Raw genomic sequence first — 20,560 nt, 5'->3', positions numbered from 1 at the left:
CAACGCGGATCCGAGCCGCGTCTGCAACCTACACCACAGCTCACGCAACGCCGGATCGTTAACCACTGAGCAGGCAGGACCGAACCCAACCTCATGTTCTAGTCGGATTCGTTAACCACTGCGCCACGACGGGAACTCCATCTGCCATTTTTCAATTGGGTTGTTTATTTTTTTGCTGTTGAGTTGTATAAGCTGTTCGTATATTTTGGAGATTAAGCCCTTGGAGTTACATTGTTTGCAACTCTTTCTCCCATTTTGTAGGTTGTCTTTTCGTGTTTTTGTTTGTTTGTTTGTTTGTTTGTTTTTATGGTTTCCTTTGCTATGCAAAAGCTTATAAGTTTGATTAGGTCCCACTGGTTTGTTTTATTTCTATTGCCTTGGGCGACTGACCTAAGAAAACATTTGTACGATTGATGTCAGAGAATGTTTTGCCTATGTTCTCTTCTAGGAGTTTGATGGTGGTGTGTTATGTTTAAGTCTTTAAGACATTTTGAGTTTATTTTTGTGCATGGTGTGAGGGTGTGATCCGGTTTCATTGGTTTACATGCAGCTGTTCAGTTTTCCCAGCACCAATTGCTAAAGAGATTATCTTTTTCCCATTTTATATTCTTGCATCTTTGTTGAAGATTAATTGACTCTAAGTGTCAGGGTATATTTCTGGGCTCTCTCTGTTGGGTTCCATTGGTACATATGTCTGTTTTTGTACCAATATCTTTTTTTTTCTCTTAGGGCTGCACCAGCAGCATATGGAAGTTCCCAGGTTAGGGATTAAATTGGAGCTGTGGCAGCATTGGGATCCTTAACCCTCTGAGCAAGGCCAGGGATGGAACCCCCATCCTCATGGATACTAATCGGGTTCTTTCTGAGCCACAGTGGAACTCCAGGATTAATATATTTTAAATGTCCATTACACATAAATACATATAGAATAGAGTTCATTCTAGAAGCTGAATATTTATTTTTATATATTTATATTTCTTGTGCATTGTGGGGTGCATCGCAACCTGATGGGTCCTGTGAAGAGAGCACATTTTTAACTTTTGAAAAGACATCCTTTCATGTGCCAAGTTTTCTTCCCTCCCTGTAACCTCCCTGTAACTGGTAGAGACTTTATTCTCAGTTCAGCATGAGGTATGTGTGAATCTGACCTGTGTGAGTGTATATTCTAAGTATTTAACTCCCCACTTTCTATTTCTCTGTTAAACAGTTACCCATTGCCTTTGATTTGCTGGTCATGAAACACAGGTGGAAGAGTTTCTTTCGTTGGTCACTGGTTGCCCTAATGCTCTTTCTGGTGAGTTTTCTTTTTTCCTTGTTTTGTTCTAAAGTTGTAATGAAAGCAGCTTCTAATGTGGTTGGGAGTTGGTTGTGTTTTTCATTCTCAAGTGTGTCCTATTAGCATTTGAGAGATGTGAGAATGTTTCCAGAGCAAAACCCTGCAATTGCTATCTATACTCTGCTCTGTTCTAGGTGCCTGTGGTAGTCATTGACAGCTACTATTATGGGAAGTTGGTGATTGCACCACTCAACATTGTTCTGTATAATGTCTTTACTCCTCATGGACCTGATCTTTATGGTAAGACCTTTTGAAATTTGGGGAGAGTTAGGAGATAGATTAATTTGCCTCAGCTTTGAAATTTTAATTCAGTAGCCTCATTTTATCAAATATTACATTTCTTTGCTGATAGTCTTATTTGAAAATAAATGACATTTGGAGTTCCCTGGTGGCTCAGTGGGTTAAGGAGCTAACATTGTCATTCCTGTGACTCAGGTTTGATCCCTGGCCCTGGAACTTCTGCATGCTGGGGGTGCAGCCAAAAAGAAAAAAAGTGACTTTTGAACATAGCACAGTGAATAATATATAACTTTTCCTTGATTGACATGATATTCAGATACGGCTTTTTGTTAATCCTACTGCCTCTTAGTTTCAGAGTAGTGGGTATGCCTTGGCTTTTGCTGTTCTTTTAAAATTAAGTTACTTTTTCTGTTCTCATTAGAAAATTAATACAACAAAAATTGGCGTTCCCATTATGGCTCAGCAGTTTAAGAACCTGATGTTGTTTCTGTGAGGATGTGGGTCAATCCCTGGCCTTGCTCAATTGGTTAAGGATCCCATGTTGCTGTGGCTGTGGCGTAGGCCTCAGCTGCAGCTTCAATTTGACCCCAGCCCGAAACTTCCATATGCTACATGTGTGGCTATAAAAAGAAAAGAAAAAAAAAAGGAAAAATTAATATAAAAAAATAAGAAAATTAAAACATTCATGATCCCATACCCCTAGATAGTTATTAATAACACCTTGGAAAATTTTCCTTCATACATTTTCTATATGTATACACATTTAATATTACTTTCTCTTTCTTAATCTGCATTACTTTAGTATTATGCCTTAGTTTAGTAAATCTGTAGGCAAAGTCTAGCAAATGGGGGTGAGGTCAGCATGAGAGAGATGGGTAGTTGGGCCAGTTTAGGGTTAAGGGGAAAAAACAATCAAATATCTTTAGTCTGGGGTGATTCTCCAATATCTGCCCATCTCTACCCCTCCCCTAATGCCTTTCTCTTAGCTAGTTTTTTTCCCCCCAAGCTGTTGAGCCTGTTTTATTTGGCCCCTAAAGACTTTTTAAACAATTTTTTCAATTTTTTATATTTTTGTCTTTTTCTAGGGCCGCATCCACAGCATATGGAGGTTCCCAGGCTAGGGGTCTAATTGGAGCTGTAGCCGCTGGCCTACACCAGGGCCACAGCAATGCGGGATCCGAGCCTCATCTGCAACCTACACCACAGCTCACGACAACACCAGATCTTTAACCCACTGAGCAAGACCTGGGATCGAACCCTCAGCCTCATGGTTCCTAGTCGGATTCGTTAACCACTGAGCCACTGTGGGACTCCCTAGAGACATTTGAGTTAGTGACCATCATGGAGGGATGAGCTAAAGATCTTTCTTTTTTTTTTTGTCTTTTTGCTATTTCTTTAGGCCGCTCCCGCGGCGTATGGAGGTTCCCACACCAGGGGTTGAATCGGAGCTGTAGCCACCGGCCTACGCCAAAGCCACAGCAACGCGGGGTCCGAGCCGCGTCTGCAATCTACACCACAGCTCACGGCAACGCCGGAACCTTGACCCATTGAGCAAGGGCAGGGATCGAACCCGCAACCTCATAGTTCCTAGTCGGATTCGTTAACCACTGCGCCACGACGGGAACTCCTCTTACAAATTTTGACCAACAGATTAAATGAGGAGGCTTAAAGTAAGCATATGAATGAGATTTAATTGGGCCTCCTGTGTTTTAGGCAATATTGTCATTTTAGGTGGCAAGTAATAGGTTAAAAATAAAGTGTTTTGTTCAGTGAATTGAATTCACAAGCTGCATGGTGACAGAATAATTGCTAAAGAGAGGAATTTTTTATTTATTTATTTTTATTTGTTTATTTTTTTAGGGCTGCACCTGCAGCATATGGAAGTTCCCAGGCTAGGGATCAAATCAGAGCTGCAGCTGCCAGCCTATACCACAGCCACGCCAGATCTGAGCCACGTCTGCAGACTATACCACAGCTCACGACAATGCTGGATCCTTAACCCACAGAGCGAGGATGCAGGGATTGAACCTGCATCCTCATGGATATTAGTCGGCTTCTTAATGTGCTGAGCCACAAACAGGAATTCCCTAAATAAAGGAATCTTAAAAGTCTCCTTTATGTGGCTCCAAGATCCCCAAGAATATGACAAAAAGCCCCAACTTTAAGCTTTTGCCTCTAGATGTCTCTCTTTAGCTAGAGAGAGTTTGCTTATTTTTAATTGCCCCTTGTTTTAGTTTACTTGTAAAGGTTTTTTTTTTTAAATACTTTTTTTTTTTTTTGGTCTATTTAGGTGTGCACCTGAGGCATATGGAGGTTTCCAGGCTAGGGGTCAAAGCGGAACTGTAGCCGCCAGCCACCCACCAACCACAGCTCATGGCAACGCCGGATGCTTAATCCCCCCTGAGCGAGGCCGAGGCTCAAACGTCATGGATGCTAGTTAAATTTATTTCTGCTGAGCCATGATGGGAACTCCTATTTGTAAAGTTTTATTTGATTCTATAAGACAATAGGTGAGGGACTCTCCTCCTAGATCCAGATTGCATTGTAGAAATTGGCTTACATGGAACCTATTCGAAGCATAATATCCATTGTATGTAGGTGAATGCATTGCTTTAATTTGAATTTTTTTTTTTAATTTTATGTACAATATTATTTATTGTTTTGCTTCATTTTTTCTGTTGCCATTATTGATATTTCATGCTATTCAGGATTCTTGTAATTTTTATTTGTTATAATTGAATTTAATTTTGAAAAATTGGCTTCTCTACCTTTTAAATGGTTTTTTTTTTTTTTTTTTTTTTGCTATTTCTTGGGCTGCTCCCGCGGCATATGGAGGTTCCCAGGTTAGGGGTCGAATCTGAGCTGTAGCCACCGGCCTACGCCAGAGCCACAGCAACGCAGGATCTGAGCCGCATCTGCAACCTACACCACAGCTCACGGCAACACCGCCGGATCGTTAACCCACTGAGCAAGTGCAGGGACTGAACCCGCAACCTCATGGTTCCTAGTCGGATTCATTAACCACTGCGCCACGATGGGAACTCCTTAAATGGGTTTTTACGTATTGTATTCTGACTGCTTACTTATAAAACTTCGTATGAGAGCATATGAAAATGATATAGTCTTTGTAATCCTCTAGATTGATGAAGTTTTTACATCTAAAATAAGCTGGTTGGTAGGGAGAGTAGGGAAGAAATACTAAATCTGACTGAAGTTAATGTTTCTGATTTACCAGTGGGTAGGTTTGGGGATCCAGCAGAGCAGGGGCTGGTCTTTCCTTGGATGTTGGCATCTGTCTGTTCATTTCATCCAGTGTTTTGCAGGGAAGAATCTTTGGGGCTCTACTCTGCCTGCTTTAATGAATCTGGGTTAGTTTCAGTTCAGATATTTTGGATGTACAGGAACTGATCACTTTTCTAGTGATAGAAAAGCTTCGTTGGGACAGAGGAAATTATCATATTGCATGTTACAGGAGTGATGCAGTGCTGCAGTCAGCCAGATTTTAGGGGGTTGTTCCTTGATGGTAGAATTTTTATGCTTTTTCCTCATCTTTGACACATTTTCAAATGTGACTAGTTTCCATGTTAATTCCTTTTTTTTTTCTTTGTATGGCTCCACCTGTGGCATATGGAAGTTCCTAGGCTGGGGGTCAAATCAGAGCTGCAGCTGCCAGCCTACACCACTGCCACAGCAACGCAGGATTTGAGCCGCATCTGCGATCAATGCCAGATTCTTAACCCATTGAGGTCAAGGATTAACCCATATCTCACAGAGACTACGTTGGGTTTTTAACCTGCTGAGCCATGATGGGAATGCCAGTGTTAACTCCTTTTTGCTTTAGTAGGCTTCCAGAGAATAGTTCTCTCACCTTAGCTCGTGTATTCTAGATCTTCAATAAAGATTTCTTATGAATGAATGAAAGAATGAACAAATGCTGAAGTATCCATCAGATTACGTGCCTTGAACACTATTATGTCTTAGAATTATTTTGCTTAGACCTGTTGTGGTATGCTAGGTTGGGATTATCTTGATACCAAATAAGAATCATTGTGACTCAGGGGAAGCAAATCTGACTGGTATCCATGAGGACGCAGGTTCGATACCTGGCCTCCTTGGTGGGTTGAGGATCCAGTGTTGCTGTGAGCTGTGGTGTAGATTGCAGATGTGGCTCAGATATGTTGTTGCTGCGGCTGTGGTGTAGGCCAGCAGCTGTAGCTCAGATTTGACCCCATGTGCCTCAGGCACAGCCCTGGAAAAAAAAAAAAAAAAAAAGAGGAAAACCCCACGAATAACAGAGGTAGAAGTAGTACTTTACCATTGTCAGCTTTATTGTAATTGTTGAGTCCATTCAGTATATATTAAAGACTTATCTTTTAGTAGATGCTTTGATGCTGTACAATTGTCAAACAGTGAGACTGTCTTTTGTCAGGGAAACTCTTTCACTTGTTGGCACTTTTTGGAATTATTTTGATTGTTTTGTAAGGGCCTTCTACTTCAAGTGCTTCATTACCTATGGTGGACATTTACTTTTTAATCTGAAAATTAAAAATGCATTGTACTGATGGTTTTTGCATATATGTTGTTTCTTACATGTAAGAATATGAGTTCCTGCTGTGGTACAGTGGGTTAAGAATCCAACTGCAGCAGTTCGGGGCACTGTGAAGGTACAGGTCAGTCCCCAGCCTGGCGTAGTGGGTTAAAGGATCCAGCATAGCTCATAGCTTCAGCTCAGATTCAATCCCTGGCCCAGAAACGTCTATGTGCCATGGGTGCAACCATTAAAAAAAAAAAAAAAAAAAAGGTGTAACCTATAATACTTCTTGAACGGGTGGATAAATGACTTCAGTTAAAGAAGCATTGAATTAATTGCTTTTGAGTATTTATCATGTGTTTTCATAGAATTTGCTGTCTAATAAAGCTGCAGGCACATGAATAGATAATTACAGTCCATTATGAGCCACTGTGGAAAGATAGGGAACCAAAGAGTAAGTTCATGTCATGGTATCAGGAAAGACTTCTTAGAGGTGGTGGTCTTTGAGCTGAGCCTGGAAGGAAGAGTAAGTGTTTGCCAAGTAGACAGGAGAGGGTAACATTGCTGAAAAATAGAATGTCAGGTGTAGGGACTGATGAGACAAAAAGGTTGAATATTGAGTTCTTTTTAAAACACTTTAAACTTTTTAAAAAACTACTTTAAGTAGTTTTACAGCATTAGCTGAATTTTAGGTAGAAACTATACAGGCATGAGCCAGGTAATTTAAACTCTCCATTGTGATTATGATAATATGTGGATGGTTCACAATTATGATGGTTCAACTTATGACTTTTTTGACTTAATGATGGTGCAAAAGCAATACACGTTCAGTAGAATCTGTGCTTCGAATTTTGAATTTTGATCTTTTTCTGGGCCGTTGACAGGCAGTATGCTATCTCTCCTTCCCAGCCAGCTGCTCTGTCGTGAAGGTAAACCCCAGAAACACTTAGAGTCCTTCTGTACCCACACAGCCTTTCTGGTTTTGCACTTTCAGCATAGTAGTCAATAAATTACATGAGCGAGTCAATGCTGTAGTATACAGTTGGCTTGGTATTAGGTGGTTTTGCTAATGTACATGTTCTGAGCATGTTTGAGGTATGCTACGCTAAGCTCTGCTATTTGATAGGTTAGGTGTATTAAATGCATTTTTTTTTGGTCTTTTTTTGCCATTTCTTGGGCTGCTCCCGTGGCATATGGAGGTTCCCAGGCTAGGGGTCTAATCAGAGCCATAGCCGCCGGCCTACGCCAGAGCTACAGCAACACAGGATCCAAGCCGCGTCTGTGACCCACACCATAGCTCACGGCAACGCCAGATCCTTAACCCACTGAGCAAGGCAGGGATCGAACCCGCAACCTCATGGTTCCTAGTCGGATTCGTTAACCACTGAGTCACGACGGGAACTCCTAAATGCATTTTTTTTAAAAACGCCGCTGGCTAATCATTTTATTATTATTATTACTTTTTTGGCCGTGCCTGCAGTATGTGGAAATTCCAGGGCCAGGGATTGAACCTGTGCCACAGCAGCAACCCGAGCCATGGCAGTAACAATGCCAGATCCTTAACCTGCTGAGCTACCAGGGAAGTCCTTGGTGCATTTTTTTTTTTTTTTTTCCTGTTGAGGGCCACACTTGCAGCATATGGAAGTTCCCAGGCTAAGGTTGAACCAGAGCTGCAGCTGCAGGCCTACACCAGAGCCACAGCAATGCCAGATCTGAGCTCCATCTGTGACCTATGCTACAGTTTGTGGCAACACGGGATCCTTAATCCACTGAGTGAAGGCAGGGATTGAACCCGCATCCTCATGGTTGCAGGTTCTTAAGCAGTCTGTTCTTAACCCACTGGTTGACAATGGGAACTCCCCCTAAATGCATTTTTTTTTAAATGGCTGCACCTGTGGCAAATGGGTGTTCCAGGCTAGGGACTGAATTGGAGCTACAGCCCTAAATGTATTTTTGACTCATGACATTTTCCATCTACAGTGGGTTTATCAGGATGTAACCCTATTACAAGTTGAGGAGGATCTGTAAACATTTATTCTATTGTTCCTGGTTTTCAAAGGGACATTTCTAAACTTTCCTAGCCAGAAAACATGTATTAATGACGTATTCCAGACCTGTTCTGACTCTTGTCTTTTGAAGCCAGGGGAAGGAAATAGTTTTTCACAACAATTAATTGGCAGGGTAAAGAATACATAGCATTTAGGAAATTCGCCATAGTTTAGATATAAAATTGCAGATTCCTTGGTGAATCATCTCTATAGGGCCAAAGATCAAGAGGTGAAATTTAGTGTCACAAAAAAGAAAGCGACTAGTCTTGTTTCTGCTTCTTACCCTTGTGACATTTCAAGTTCTGAGATGTTGAGGTTGAGTACTTTTACCTGGCAAGTGAAGGGCAGTGCTCTGAGAAGGAAGGCGTACACAGGCCCTAGAAGGCGTGGGAGCACAGGTGTAAGAAATGCTCTCTCCTCAAAAATAACAGCAGGTCTGCTTAGGGATGGATGTGATCCTGGCCTGTTTGTGTGTGTTTATCAACATCTGTCAGATCACTGCACAGGAGATTTCTGAACATAAAGGCTAATGCCTCCTATTGAAAGTTGGTGCAAATTTGACCACCAAATATAATTTAGTTCCTAGGGTTCTGTAAAATTATAGGCCTGTAAAATGGTTCCCCTTCATTCAGTCTATGGAACAGTAAATATTATCCCTTCTTCTTTTAGCCTCTTTCAAAGCTCCCTTTAGCTCATTTGAATGAAAGGAATTGAGGCACTTTCCATTAAGAGGGAAATAATGTGAGTCACTCCCTGCAAAGACCTTGCCTCCAGCTTCCTTTCACCTTGCATTTTGCACCAGGTAAATGCTTAGCTTGTCATTCTGACACTTTATTTTTTCCTGCAGTGTTCATCTTTGATACTTTGTGAGAGCAGCATAGAATATCTCCCTGGAAAGAGATTAAGGCTTTTCCTCTTTTCTTTTTTAAGGAAGATACCTCATCAAGTAGAGGAGAACACTGGCTAACAGAATTCACTATTTTTGTCCCTGTTGCCCTTGTTTTTAAGACTTGTCACTTGAACCTTCCCAACTCTTGACTTATTTCCCAATTTTTACCCCATCCTTCAAGGATGTAACAGTACATTATGAAATGTTCACATCCCAGCTGTAAACTTGATCTGTGAGGTTCTGTTTTTTTGTTTTGTTTTTTTGTTTTTGTCTTTTTAGGGCCACACCCGTGGCATATGGAGGTTCCCAGGCTAGGGGTCAAATCAGAGCTGTAGCTGCAGCCACGTGCTGAGACCTACACCACAGTTCAAGACAACGCCAGATCCTTTACCCAGTGATCAAGGCCAGGGATGGAACCTGTGTCCTCATAGATGCCAGATTCGTTTCTGCTGAGCCACGATGGGAACTCCCAATCTATGAGCTCTTAATACATACAAATAATCGAGTTTACCAACCTAATGCTTTTGGTTCCACATCTCAGAGTACAGTATATCTTGGTAAAAAGAATAGTCAGCCTTAATAGGAGGGGGATAGTAAGTTGTGGTAAAGACGAAAACACTAAAGAGCTTTCCTGGAAAGAAGTATTTATTTGCAAGGATAAAAGATAAAGAGGCTTTTTTTCTGTTGAGGTTTAGCATCTGTAATAAATGATGTGAAAGGTCCCCCCCCCCTTTCTCTGATCACTCTGGTTTTTTCTTCTCGGGCACAGATTTCCAGAATGTTGTAAAGAAAAAGGAGGGTCAAGGTTGACAGCATTGCCACCACACTGGTGGTCAGGAGAGGATTGTGCAAAAACTGAATTCTCTGGAGATGGCATTCCAAAAGGACTCAGTTTAGGAAATGCGTTGTTAAATAGTAATTAAAATCCAGAGAAGACGTGTATTTCTGTTCTGAAAATAAAACCATCCATTAGTTTTCTGTAACCTGAAAGGTTATTCGTAAAGAATACAAGATATAAATGTCTCTAATGAACTTGGCCTGGGACAGAATCTCTGTTCCTGAACAGTCCCCATTTGTACTTAGACAGGAAGGAGAGGGCTCTCCCCAAAGGTGACACACAGTTGAACTTGAGTCCTTCCTCAGGGTACGCCGCTTCTTCTTACTCCTCCCTTAAATGTTTCGGCCTTAAGGGTTTGGTTTCTAATCTTATTTTGCTGTGCAAGCTGCAAAATATCAGGCTTTTCTGACTATTCCTCTGCCTTCTGATTACCCTTTTAAGCAATGCTGATTGCAGGAAATTGCTGTGGTGCAGGGTGGGTGTCACAACACACAGTGATTAAAACCCGAATGTGTCATTCACTGCCTGATTGAAGCAATCACAGGGAGGGGCAGAGCAGATGAAAAACCTGCCAAATGTGCAGAGGGGGGCTGTTCCTCATCTGAATTTAAGGATTTTTAGTTAATCAAAACTTGTGGAGTTCCCATTGTGGCTCAGTGGAAATGGGTCTGCCTAGCATCCATGAGGATGCAGGTTTGATCCCTGGCCTTGCTCAGTGGCTTAAGGATCTGATGTTACCATGAGCTATGGCATGGGTTGCAGACACGGCTTGGATCCAGCATTCCTGTGGCTATGGTGTAGGCCAGTGGCTACAGCTCCGATTTGACCCCTAGCCTGGGACCCTCCATATGCCACGGGTGCGGCCCTAAAAAAAAGACGAAGTAAATAAAGAAAGAAAAGAAAGAAAAAGAATCAAAACTTGTGTGAGTAAGGCCTGTGTTTTCAGTCATTTTGTTTCATTCTGAGTCCTCAAAACTTCTGAGAAAGGTCTGGGTATCTGAACATTGTTTTCCTAGGAAAAGAAGATATATATACTTATGCACTATAGAATAGTGGTTCAGTGTATTAAGGGGAAAGACACTAGAATGTAAATAGGATGAACAGATGGGAAGAAAATGGGAAAGGCCCTAATAGCTCAGCCCTCAAGACTGCACCCACATCCCCCACACCTTGCCTCTCCTTCAGTTGTCACCCGGGCTTGACCCAGCAGCTGTAGATTAGAATAGCTCCCTCCTCAGGTTCAGTCAGTTTGCTCCAGTGGCTCCTAGAGTTCAGAGAAACATTTCCTTATGTTTATCTGTTTGTTATAAAGGATACAGGCTAGATGCAGAGGTGCACAGGTGAGGTATGTGGGAAGAGACTCGGAGCTCCCCTGTTCTCTGGGCGCGCCACAGCCCCTGTGTGCTCTTCTACCTGTTCACCACCCCAGAAGCTCTCTGAACACTGCCCTTTGGGGTTTTATGGAGGCTTCATTACATAAGCATCATTGACCGTCGTTGATTAAACACTATTACCAGCTTCTCTCCTCTCCCCAGAGATGGGAGGTTGGGCGGGCCAACAGGACTGAAAGTTCCAACCTCCAATCGTAAGGCTGAGTCCCCTAGCAACTAGTCCCCATCCTTAGGTTACCTAGGAGTGCCCCCAAAGCCCCCTAATTAGCATAACAAAAGACCTTTATGACTCTCACAGCTTAAGAAATTACAAGGATAATTTTAGAAGTACTAGGAATGGGGGTGAGGAACAAAAACATGTATTTCTTATTATAAATCACACTATCACCACTAAGCTATTTATATTATTTGGTTGTTCAGAAAAGTATTGGTCCTATTTGGGCATGGCCATTTGGGCTAGATACAGTGATCAGTATAGAAAATACAGCTAAATATTTGAAACTTGATACCTATCTAAATCACCACGACCAGTCCCATTCTCTTCCTATCTTCTATTTGTGCTTCCTGCGTGTGGCTGAGCTTGAAAGAGAGTGGGTTTGTGGATGCCCATTCCCAGGAGGCACTGGATCACCATCATTCTGTGCACAAAGAACACTATGAGTCAAGCGTCTGTAACAGGGACCCAAGGCATCCATTAATGATTTCTTATCTCTTTATCCCCCGCAGGTACAGAACCCTGGCATTTCTATTTAATTAATGGGTTTCTGAATTTTAATGTAGTCTTTGCTTTGGCTCTCCTGGTCCTACCTTTGACTTCTTTGATGGAACACCTACTGCAGAGATTTCATGGTGAGTGGCATAAGGGGTGATGGATTGGGGCGGGGGAGAGGAGTAACACTGTATACCAAGAAGCGAAAGAGTGTCTATCATTTTATTCTCCATTTTCTTCCTATGGAAACGGTTGGCTCATTGCATTTTCCATCTATATTCATATGTTATTTAACCTATGTGAAAATGTGGTTAATAATTGCAAGTTAAACTGACAGAGGGAGAGCTTTATATCCCTTCAAGTGAGGAAGTCTGTGTGATTTACCGAACCACCTGGGGAGGCAAAAACACTTATACAGTCTCAAGAGAGAGGCCTATTTGAGTCTTTTGTGTTTTAAAGAAGTGTGTGTTAACAAGGTACATTGCTTAAGATAATCCATGCTAGAGGTAGACTTTCTTTGGAAAATTACTTAAAAATGTGGAAAATCTTACAGAGATTCCCCCAAATTTGATGCTTACTCTGATTGTGTATTGCACAGCCAGTGTTTTCTTAGGGTATCCTGGCTCTGGGCAGGAAGTGCCTGTAGCTTCTTTTATGGAAGACAGACACATGAGCTTTGGAAAGAGGTTTAATTTCAGGCTTTTCAGTCTGATTTGGATGTCATATGGTCCCTCCATACCATTTCCCAATCTGCGCCTTTACTACTAATGGTTTATAAAGAGTTCATTGTGTTCACAGACTATGAAAGCAGCCTTCAGTCACTTTGTTTTGTTTTAGGGCTTTTGTTATAACCATGATGTCAGGCGTTCCCATCCTGGCACAGTGGAAACGAATCCAACTAGGAACCACAGGTTGCAGATTCGATCCCTGGCATTGCTCAGTGGGTTAAGGATCCGGTGTTGCTGTGAGCTGTGGTGTATATCACAGACGAGGCTTGGATCTGGCGTTGCTGTGGCGTAGGCCAGCAGCTACAGCTCTAATTAGACCCCTAGCCTGGGAATCTCCATATGCCATGGGTGCGGCCCTAAAAAGCAAAACAACAACAACAAAAACCAAAACCCAAAAAACTACATAACCATGATGCCATTATCCTAACAAAATTAGCAGTAACTTCTTAATATCATCCAGTACCCCAGGTAATATTTAGATTCCTACATTGTCTGAAAAATAGCTTTTATAGTTGGTTTAAAGCCAGATTAAACAAGTCATATTCTGGATTTGGTGTTATATTTCATAAGCTTTTTTAGAGGTTCCCCTCTCATTTTTGTTTTTCTCCTGAAGGAAGTATGTCATTTAGCTTGTATAGTGCCCCACATTTGGATCCAGCTGTTTATTCCCTTGAAGTATTAGCTTGTGCCTCCATTCCTTTTATTTATTAAGGATCACTTTTTTTTGACTATAAAAATAATTTATGTTTGTGGAAAATTTGGAAATGCTTGTGTAGTAAGTGTAAAGGCAGTAAACATAAAAATATAATATCAAGCTGTTCTCTAAAGTATGAATCCAGTTCTGGTTTAAATATGCATAATGTACCCATGTGTCCACCTAGTAAGAAAATGAGTACTTTTTGTTTGTTTGTTTGTTTGTTTGTCTTTTTGCTATTTCTTGGGCCGCTCCCGCGGCATATGGAGGTTCCCAGGCTAGGGGTCCAATCGGAGCCACCAGCCTACACCAGAGCCACAGCAACGCGGGATCCGAGCCGCGTCTGCAACCTACACCACAGCTCACGGCAATGCCAGATCGTTAACCCACTGAGCAAGGGCAGGGACCGAACCCGCAATCTCATGGTTCCTAGTCGGATTCGTTAACCACTGCGCCACGACGGGAACTCCTGTTTTTTCTTTATACTTTTTGTGTCTTTTATAATAGGAACAATACTTTTTAAAAAGGAAAAAATTGTAAATAAAAATAATAAGTGAAAAAGCAGAAAAATATAGGGAGGCAGGGAAGAAATTACCCATTGTCTGATCATGTAATACAACTGTGGTTATAATTTTGTACATTTTATAGAGGACATTGCAGAATTTTAGGCAGAATTTTTAAAATGTATTTTAGCTTTAAGACACAGAAGATCAAATGATTGTTTACTTGTAGAAGATAGATTTTTTTCTTCGTATGATTAAGAAAATTCCAACCTAAAATACTTCTGGAAAGGAATAAGTTTTAAATTATAACTTAAAATCTCATGATCAAGTCTTAGAATGAAGAGTTTGAAAGATAAGCTTGTTGTTGCATTTCAAGAATTTTTATTCCTAAAGAGTTTCTGCAAAAACATAAATAGCTAAGGAGTCATATGATCCCACCATTGCCAGGGTGGGTTTTGATGACAATCCTGATCTTTTCATCAAAACTTATTCATTGTGCACATAATGGACACCAGGGGGCGCTATCCGTCCACCCTTGGCCAGTGATTCCCATGCCAGCTCATTATCACAAATACAGGCACAGCAGGGGATGCCTTCACTGTGGGTTGCAGGCTTATTACTCAGTGTTCGTGTACCTAACCACAGGAACTTTCCAGCAGGTGCTCTGGTCTTAGTGTTCATTAAATTCTTTTAATTCTTTTACATGCTTTAAGTACATCTTGGCTTTCATTTTGAGAAACAGAGTGTATGGGTATTGCAGAAACTTCCTTTAAGTGTGTTTTTATACTTGCTTTGAAACTGTCATTTTTTTTAGCTTGATAAACCAATGATGGGTTTGAGAATCCAACTTTTTTTCTTTCCTTTGATCTATAGCTATTTGAACAGGCCATTTGGTATATAAATAAAAAGATTAATGCATTAAACAGAACATGTAGGAATTAAAACCCAAGAAATGAATTTATGCTATGCTTTTGTCTAGTCTCAAGAACCTTTAGTTTTAGTAAAGGACTCAGAGAGAGAAGTCTTTTTTTCTTCATCCTGTGTAGAAATTATCAAGTTCTGTTACCCATTCACCTGACTTTCATTTGTGTCTTGCTAAATCCAGTATTGTGCCTCCCTTTCAATATTGGATCTCTTGGGAGAGCTAAAGAGTGTATATCCCTTACTACTTGACTCCTTTATTTTTATTTTATTTTATTTTATTTTTTTGTCTTTTTGCTATTTCTTGGGCCCTCCCGCGGCATATGGAGGTTCCCAGGCTAGGGGTCCAATCGGAGCTGTAGCCACCAGCCTACGCCAGAGCCACAGCAATGCGGGATCCGAGCCGCGTCTGCAACCTACACCACAGCTCACGGCAACGCCGGATTGTTAACCCTCTGAGCAAGGGCAGGGACCGAACCCGCAACTTCATGGTTCCTAGTCGGATTCGTTAACCACTGCGCCACGACGGGAACTCCTGACTCCTTTATTGTGTCAGAGAAAGTGTGAAAGCAAGTGTTGAAACATTTCGTGGGATGCTCTAGGTATACTCCCAGGGTTGAGAAAAGAGAATGTAAAAACTGAACATGCTGTTTTGTTCTAATATGGTAAAAGGTGGATATTTTTCTGTATCTTACAGTTCAGAATTTGGGCCACCCATATTGGCTTACATTGGCTCCAATGTATATTTGGTTTATAATTTTCTTCATCCAGCCTCACAAAGAGGAGAGATTTCTTTTCCCCGTATATCCACTTATATGTCTCTGTGGCGCTGTGGCCCTTTCTGCCCTTCAGGTGAGTTTCGGGGAACTGTATGTCTGCTTCATTCTCTTTCGCTTTAAATTGTTCATAAAGCTTAAAGGCAGATTACAGAATGCTTCCACCTAAAATATTTTATCCATGCATTAAATCCAATACACATCATATTATTACAGCTTTATGTATTGATTACTTAGCTTGTACTCTTTGTGCTGATTACATATTTGCAGTGTTAATTTGTCTTTGTTGCCAGTAAGAATCCAATTGCTATGAAATTTTTTTAAGTCACTATATGGGCCTCGCACAGAATGGTAGCACCAGAGCAGAGCTAATGGAATGTCTGCTCTTCAGCTGTGAGACCTGAATGCAACTGGCTTAAGTGTTTGGGATAACATTAGACAGTTAGCAATTTGGGACACTGTAATCCTGGCTTAAAACCTGCCCAGGTCAATTCCCTGTCAAAACTAATCTTGAATATCTCTGTATGTATAGCCTTAGAAGCTCCAGACTCTTTTTTTTTTTAAACACTGCTACTGTTCCTAGTTAGCAGGAAAAGATTAGGGTGATAGTTTTTTTTTTTTTTCTTAACAGATTTATGTTAAGATATAATTCACAAACCACAGAATTTACTCACTTAAAGTGTACAGTACCATTTACTCAAAGTATACAATGGTTTTATAATGTTCCCAGATCTGTGTAAGCATCACCACAATTTTTTTTTTTTTTGTCATTTGTCTTTTTAGGGCTGCACCTGAGGCATATAGGGTTCCCAGGCTAGGGGTCTAATTGGAGTTACAGCTGCTGACCTACGCCACAGCCTCAGCAATGCCCAGATCCAAGCCGCGTCTGTGACCTACACTGCAGCTCACAGCATTGCCAGATCCTCAACCCACTGAGCGAGGCCAGGGGTCAAACCCTCAACCTCATGGTTCCTAGTCAGATTCATTTCCACTGTGCCACGACAGGAACTCCTAGACATTTTGTTAATACTAAAAATTTAAATGAAAACTTGTCAATAAAGAAAGTGAAGGCTATGGAGTTCCCGTCGTGGCGCAGTTGGTAACGAATCCGACTAGGAACCATGAGGTTGCGGGTTCAATCTCTGACCTTGCTCAGTGGGTTAAGGATCCGTCATTGCTGTGAGCTGTGGTGTAGGTTGCAGAGGAGGCTTGGATCCTGAGTTGCTGCAGCTCTGGTTTAGGCCGGTGGCTACAGCTCCCATTAGACCCCTATCCTGGGAACCTCCATATGCCGTGGGAGCGGCCCTAGAAAAAACAAAAAGACAAAAAAAAAAAAAAAAAAAAAAAAAGGAAGACTAATAACTGGCTATATCAGAATAGATTGTGATATTTCATATATCAAAAAACTATCAAAAAGCATTTTTGTTTAAATACTTAAAAATTAATTATTAGGACTTTAAACCCTAATATCCAAATAATTTTCATTTTTGGCAAGCCCTCTGGCTAGGCTGATCTACACACAGTTTAGCAGAGTTTGCTTTAATTTTAGAATTTGGAGTGGGTACTTCGCTAAGTGTTTGCTCAGGCCCTTGGTCGAACCTCCTTTGCTGCTTCCTCCTGCTTAGTGTCATGATGATGTCTTGTGATTATTTATATTCTGCAAGGAGTATCTTCTTTTTTCAATACAGTTTTCTTTCTTTCTAGAAATGTTACCACTTCGTGTTTCAGCGATACCGCCTGGAGCATTATACTGTGACATCTAATTGGCTGGCATTAGGAACACTCTTCCTGTTTGGACTCTTATCTTTTTCCCGCTCTGTGGCCCTGTTCAGAGGTAGAAGTACTGAGAGTATCTTAACCCATACTCACAAGGCACTTGGCCTCGGGTTTTGCTTGACGCATGGTTGTTTAACGCAGTTCAGCTTAAGCTGGTGGGGAGGACTTTTCTATAGGCGAACCTGTGAGCTTCATATTGAGACTGGGGTGTGACCTCTGTACCTTGGGATTGAAGAGGAGATGGAGAATTCCTTTTGGTGTTATTAACTATAAATTTTTTCTTTATTCTTCTAATTTTTTTTTTTTTCCTTTTAAAGGATGAATTCAGGAAATCTTAACCTTGGGATGCAAATTTGGGGCACAAGTCCCATGAGTATATTCTTTCTTATGATCATTATTTGGATCCCGCATATTGAAATGTGCTTAAAGAACATGAAATTTAAAAGGTGGAAGGGTGTTGCAAAGGGCAAGAAAGCAAATTATTTCTGGCAACATAGAGCCTCTGCCGGAATCCTCTTCCTGATGACTGTAGAGACCTTTTATGCCAGGAGAGTGGGCTTCCTGCTGAAGTTGCTGTGTACCTTTCACGTGGATCCCACAGTGGGACATGTATAGTAATTAAATGTCAGAATCTCATCTCACGCATCTTCGGCCTTCACAAACCTGTCTCCTTTCCAGGATATCATGGGCCCCTTGATTTGTATCCAGAGTTTTACCGAATTGCCACTGACCCAGCCATCCACACTGTCCCAGAAGGCCGACCTGTTAACGTCTGTGTAGGAAAAGAGTGGCATCGATTTCCCAGCAGCTTCCTTCTGCCTGAGAAGTAAGTTGCTCTTTACGTCTCAGAGTTTTAAATCAAGGCATAAAAATAGCAATTCTGTGGCCATGTCCTCCTAATTTTTCCTTTGTTTTAGATTTTTGACAAGTGTTTGAATAACTTACCATCTCAGAGAACTGTGGGGACTGGGCTGAGCACCCACGGCCTGTGCTCGGCGGACGAGCACTGATGGACGATGCATCCTGCATGGAGGCCCGGGGACTTGTGAACACACTTTGGACCCTGGGCTCCTGCTGGTGCCTCTTCCTGGGGAGTCTTATTTAAATTTTTATAATTAATTGATATCAATCCACTTTTAAAAGTGGTTCAGAAACTCCAGGTAAAAGAGTGTTTTTAGAGAAGTGCTTGTCTTTACCAATGTATGGACACTGGGGAAGGCTGTGGCTCAGACATCTGTACCACTTTCCCCATGCTGTCTGTTGTTGAATGTGATGGCAAAGGCTCTAGAATTCATTTGTATTTGCTTCATTCGGGGAGAAGAGTCCTATTTAGGGAAAAAGAAAGGTTAAGATGAGTCATGTCATTCCATTTGGGGGCTGGCTTCTGTAGCTTAGCTGGTGGTAATTAATGTCTTTTACTTGATAGATCCTATATCAGTCAATATTAATTAAAGTGTTAAGTTTAGGCTTTGCCTTTTACATTTGAAATAGTTTCATAACCAAAGATACTTTTGAGGATTAGTCAGGAACAAAGTACTTCTTCCACAGTGAGTTTTTATTTTTCACTATTTTCTTTATACACCTGATAAATTTGCTTTAATTTTAAATCCCTCGGATGAAGTGAGAACTGGCCATAAACTTTACTCTTTTTCTGGTGGTTTGATGGTATATGACCACTGTGGCAGATTGCACCACTGAGAGTTGGTGACATGGGTTGAGAGAACTTTAGTTGAAAATTTCTCAACGATTTTGGACTGAATTGTGACCTTTGCCTCCCTGCTCTCTGGTTGAGGTTTTAGCAGAAATATTTTTTTCCAAGTGAAATGTTTTTCACATGAAAGATTTTTTTTTTTTTTTTTTTTGCTTGTGTATTTCAAGTACATTTAGCAAGACGAGCCCCTTGTGTTTTTCTTATTCTCCTTATTTGTGTTTCTGACAGTTGGCAGCTTCAGTTCATTCCATCAGAGTTCAGAGGCCAGTTACCAAAACCTTTTGCAGAGGGACCCCTGGCCACCCGGATTGTTCCTACTGACATGAATGACCAGAACCTAGAGGAGCCATCCAGATATGTAAGGGCATTATTCCCCTTTTACTACTTTGGAAAGAGTTCTACCCTTCACATCTGTTGGCATACATATTAGAGTGTTGATGAAATGGAAATTTTTTAGACAGTGATTTCTTTAGGGTGAGGGATATAACAGCTTTTGTTGAGAAGGAATGAACAGTATAATTTTTATTTTCAGATGACCTTCTTTATTTTCTGTGTAAAATATATAATTCAACATGTTTTCTAAGCTGGGCTGGAAGTTTTCTTAGGTTCGAATCATCATTTTGCAGTACATTCTGAAATTCTTATCATTCTTTAGTCCATTAAAATACTTGGTGGGGAACTTTCAAGTTACTGGTAGACCTTTGACTTAACTATTAGTGTGTCCTGGTTTTAGCAAATGGACAGTCACTGAAGGCTCTTCTCACGTGGAGTCCATGACCAGTCTGTCAGGGCCGTGCTCTCCAGCCCACTCATCTTGACACACTCTGAGATCCCATGTGGGTTTTATTTCAATTCCTTTGAGAAATGACGCTTGTGCCCTATGATACCTGTAAAATTTTTGATTGTAGAAAAGGTAAGAACCTTCCTGGTTCCCAGAGACAGTAAAGGACTATCTTGTAGAATTATTAGAAAGCACATTTTTTGGCAAGCTTTCTCTTTAAGAGATATTTAACAATTTAAATGTCAAATACATTATGTTTAGATTTTCTTGGGTCATATACTTAAAATGTGAAGTAGCAGGACTTCCGGTGCTCTGCGGAAGCAAGCCTGCAGCCACGGCTGGCCTTTTGTCTCCCATATTGGGGGCAGGTAAGACTTCCACAGAGACTCTCGGGGTTGATGAGTGAGATTCTTACTGTGTGAGCTTTAGCTTATAAGACCTGAAAATGGACATTGTAAAATACATATTTGGTTTGGCTCCCCAAGAAGGTAAGAAATGTATCCCACTAAGTGGCTTATCTTGGAGCTTCCTTCTGGTTTAAGCCTCCAATTCCTGTGACAACGAAAGTCCCCTGGGCAAGATAAATTGTTGTTGATCATTTTCATTTTAGCTGCAGATAGTGTCCTGAGAGCAGACGTTGATGTACAGGGGATCACCAGGTACATGGATAGTCAGAAGGATAGGGGAG

The 20,560-nt window shown here is 41.2% G+C and overlaps 1 protein-coding gene across 18 annotated transcripts in view; it reads left to right on the top strand.

Moving 5' to 3' along the window:
* Window positions 1-20,560, top strand: part of ALG9 (ALG9, alpha-1,2-mannosyltransferase) — a 100,882-nt gene that overhangs the window by 12,695 nt on the left and 67,627 nt on the right. For 15 of the 18 annotated variants that reach the window (XR_002346925.1, XR_002346926.1, XM_021102094.1 and 12 more), the window contains 7 exons: window positions 1,207-1,294; window positions 1,471-1,576; window positions 12,000-12,122; window positions 15,526-15,680; window positions 17,309-17,438; window positions 18,059-18,206; window positions 19,320-19,449. Coding sequence is in view for 15 of the 18 variants with exons in the window: in XM_021102094.1 (XP_020957753.1) it covers window positions 1,207-1,294; window positions 1,471-1,576; window positions 12,000-12,122; window positions 15,526-15,680; window positions 17,309-17,438; window positions 18,059-18,206; window positions 19,320-19,449 (880 nt within the window). In the remaining 3 variants the exon portion in view is untranslated. 18 annotated transcript variants of the gene reach the window in all.

Source organism: Sus scrofa, chromosome 9 (genome assembly GCF_000003025.6).
Source record: "Sus scrofa isolate TJ Tabasco breed Duroc chromosome 9, Sscrofa11.1, whole genome shotgun sequence".
Classification (NCBI taxonomy): Eukaryota; Metazoa; Chordata; class Mammalia; order Artiodactyla; family Suidae; genus Sus; species Sus scrofa.
Note: the sequence above shows the minus strand (reverse complement) of the source record. Positions and strands in the feature narration are given on the sequence as shown.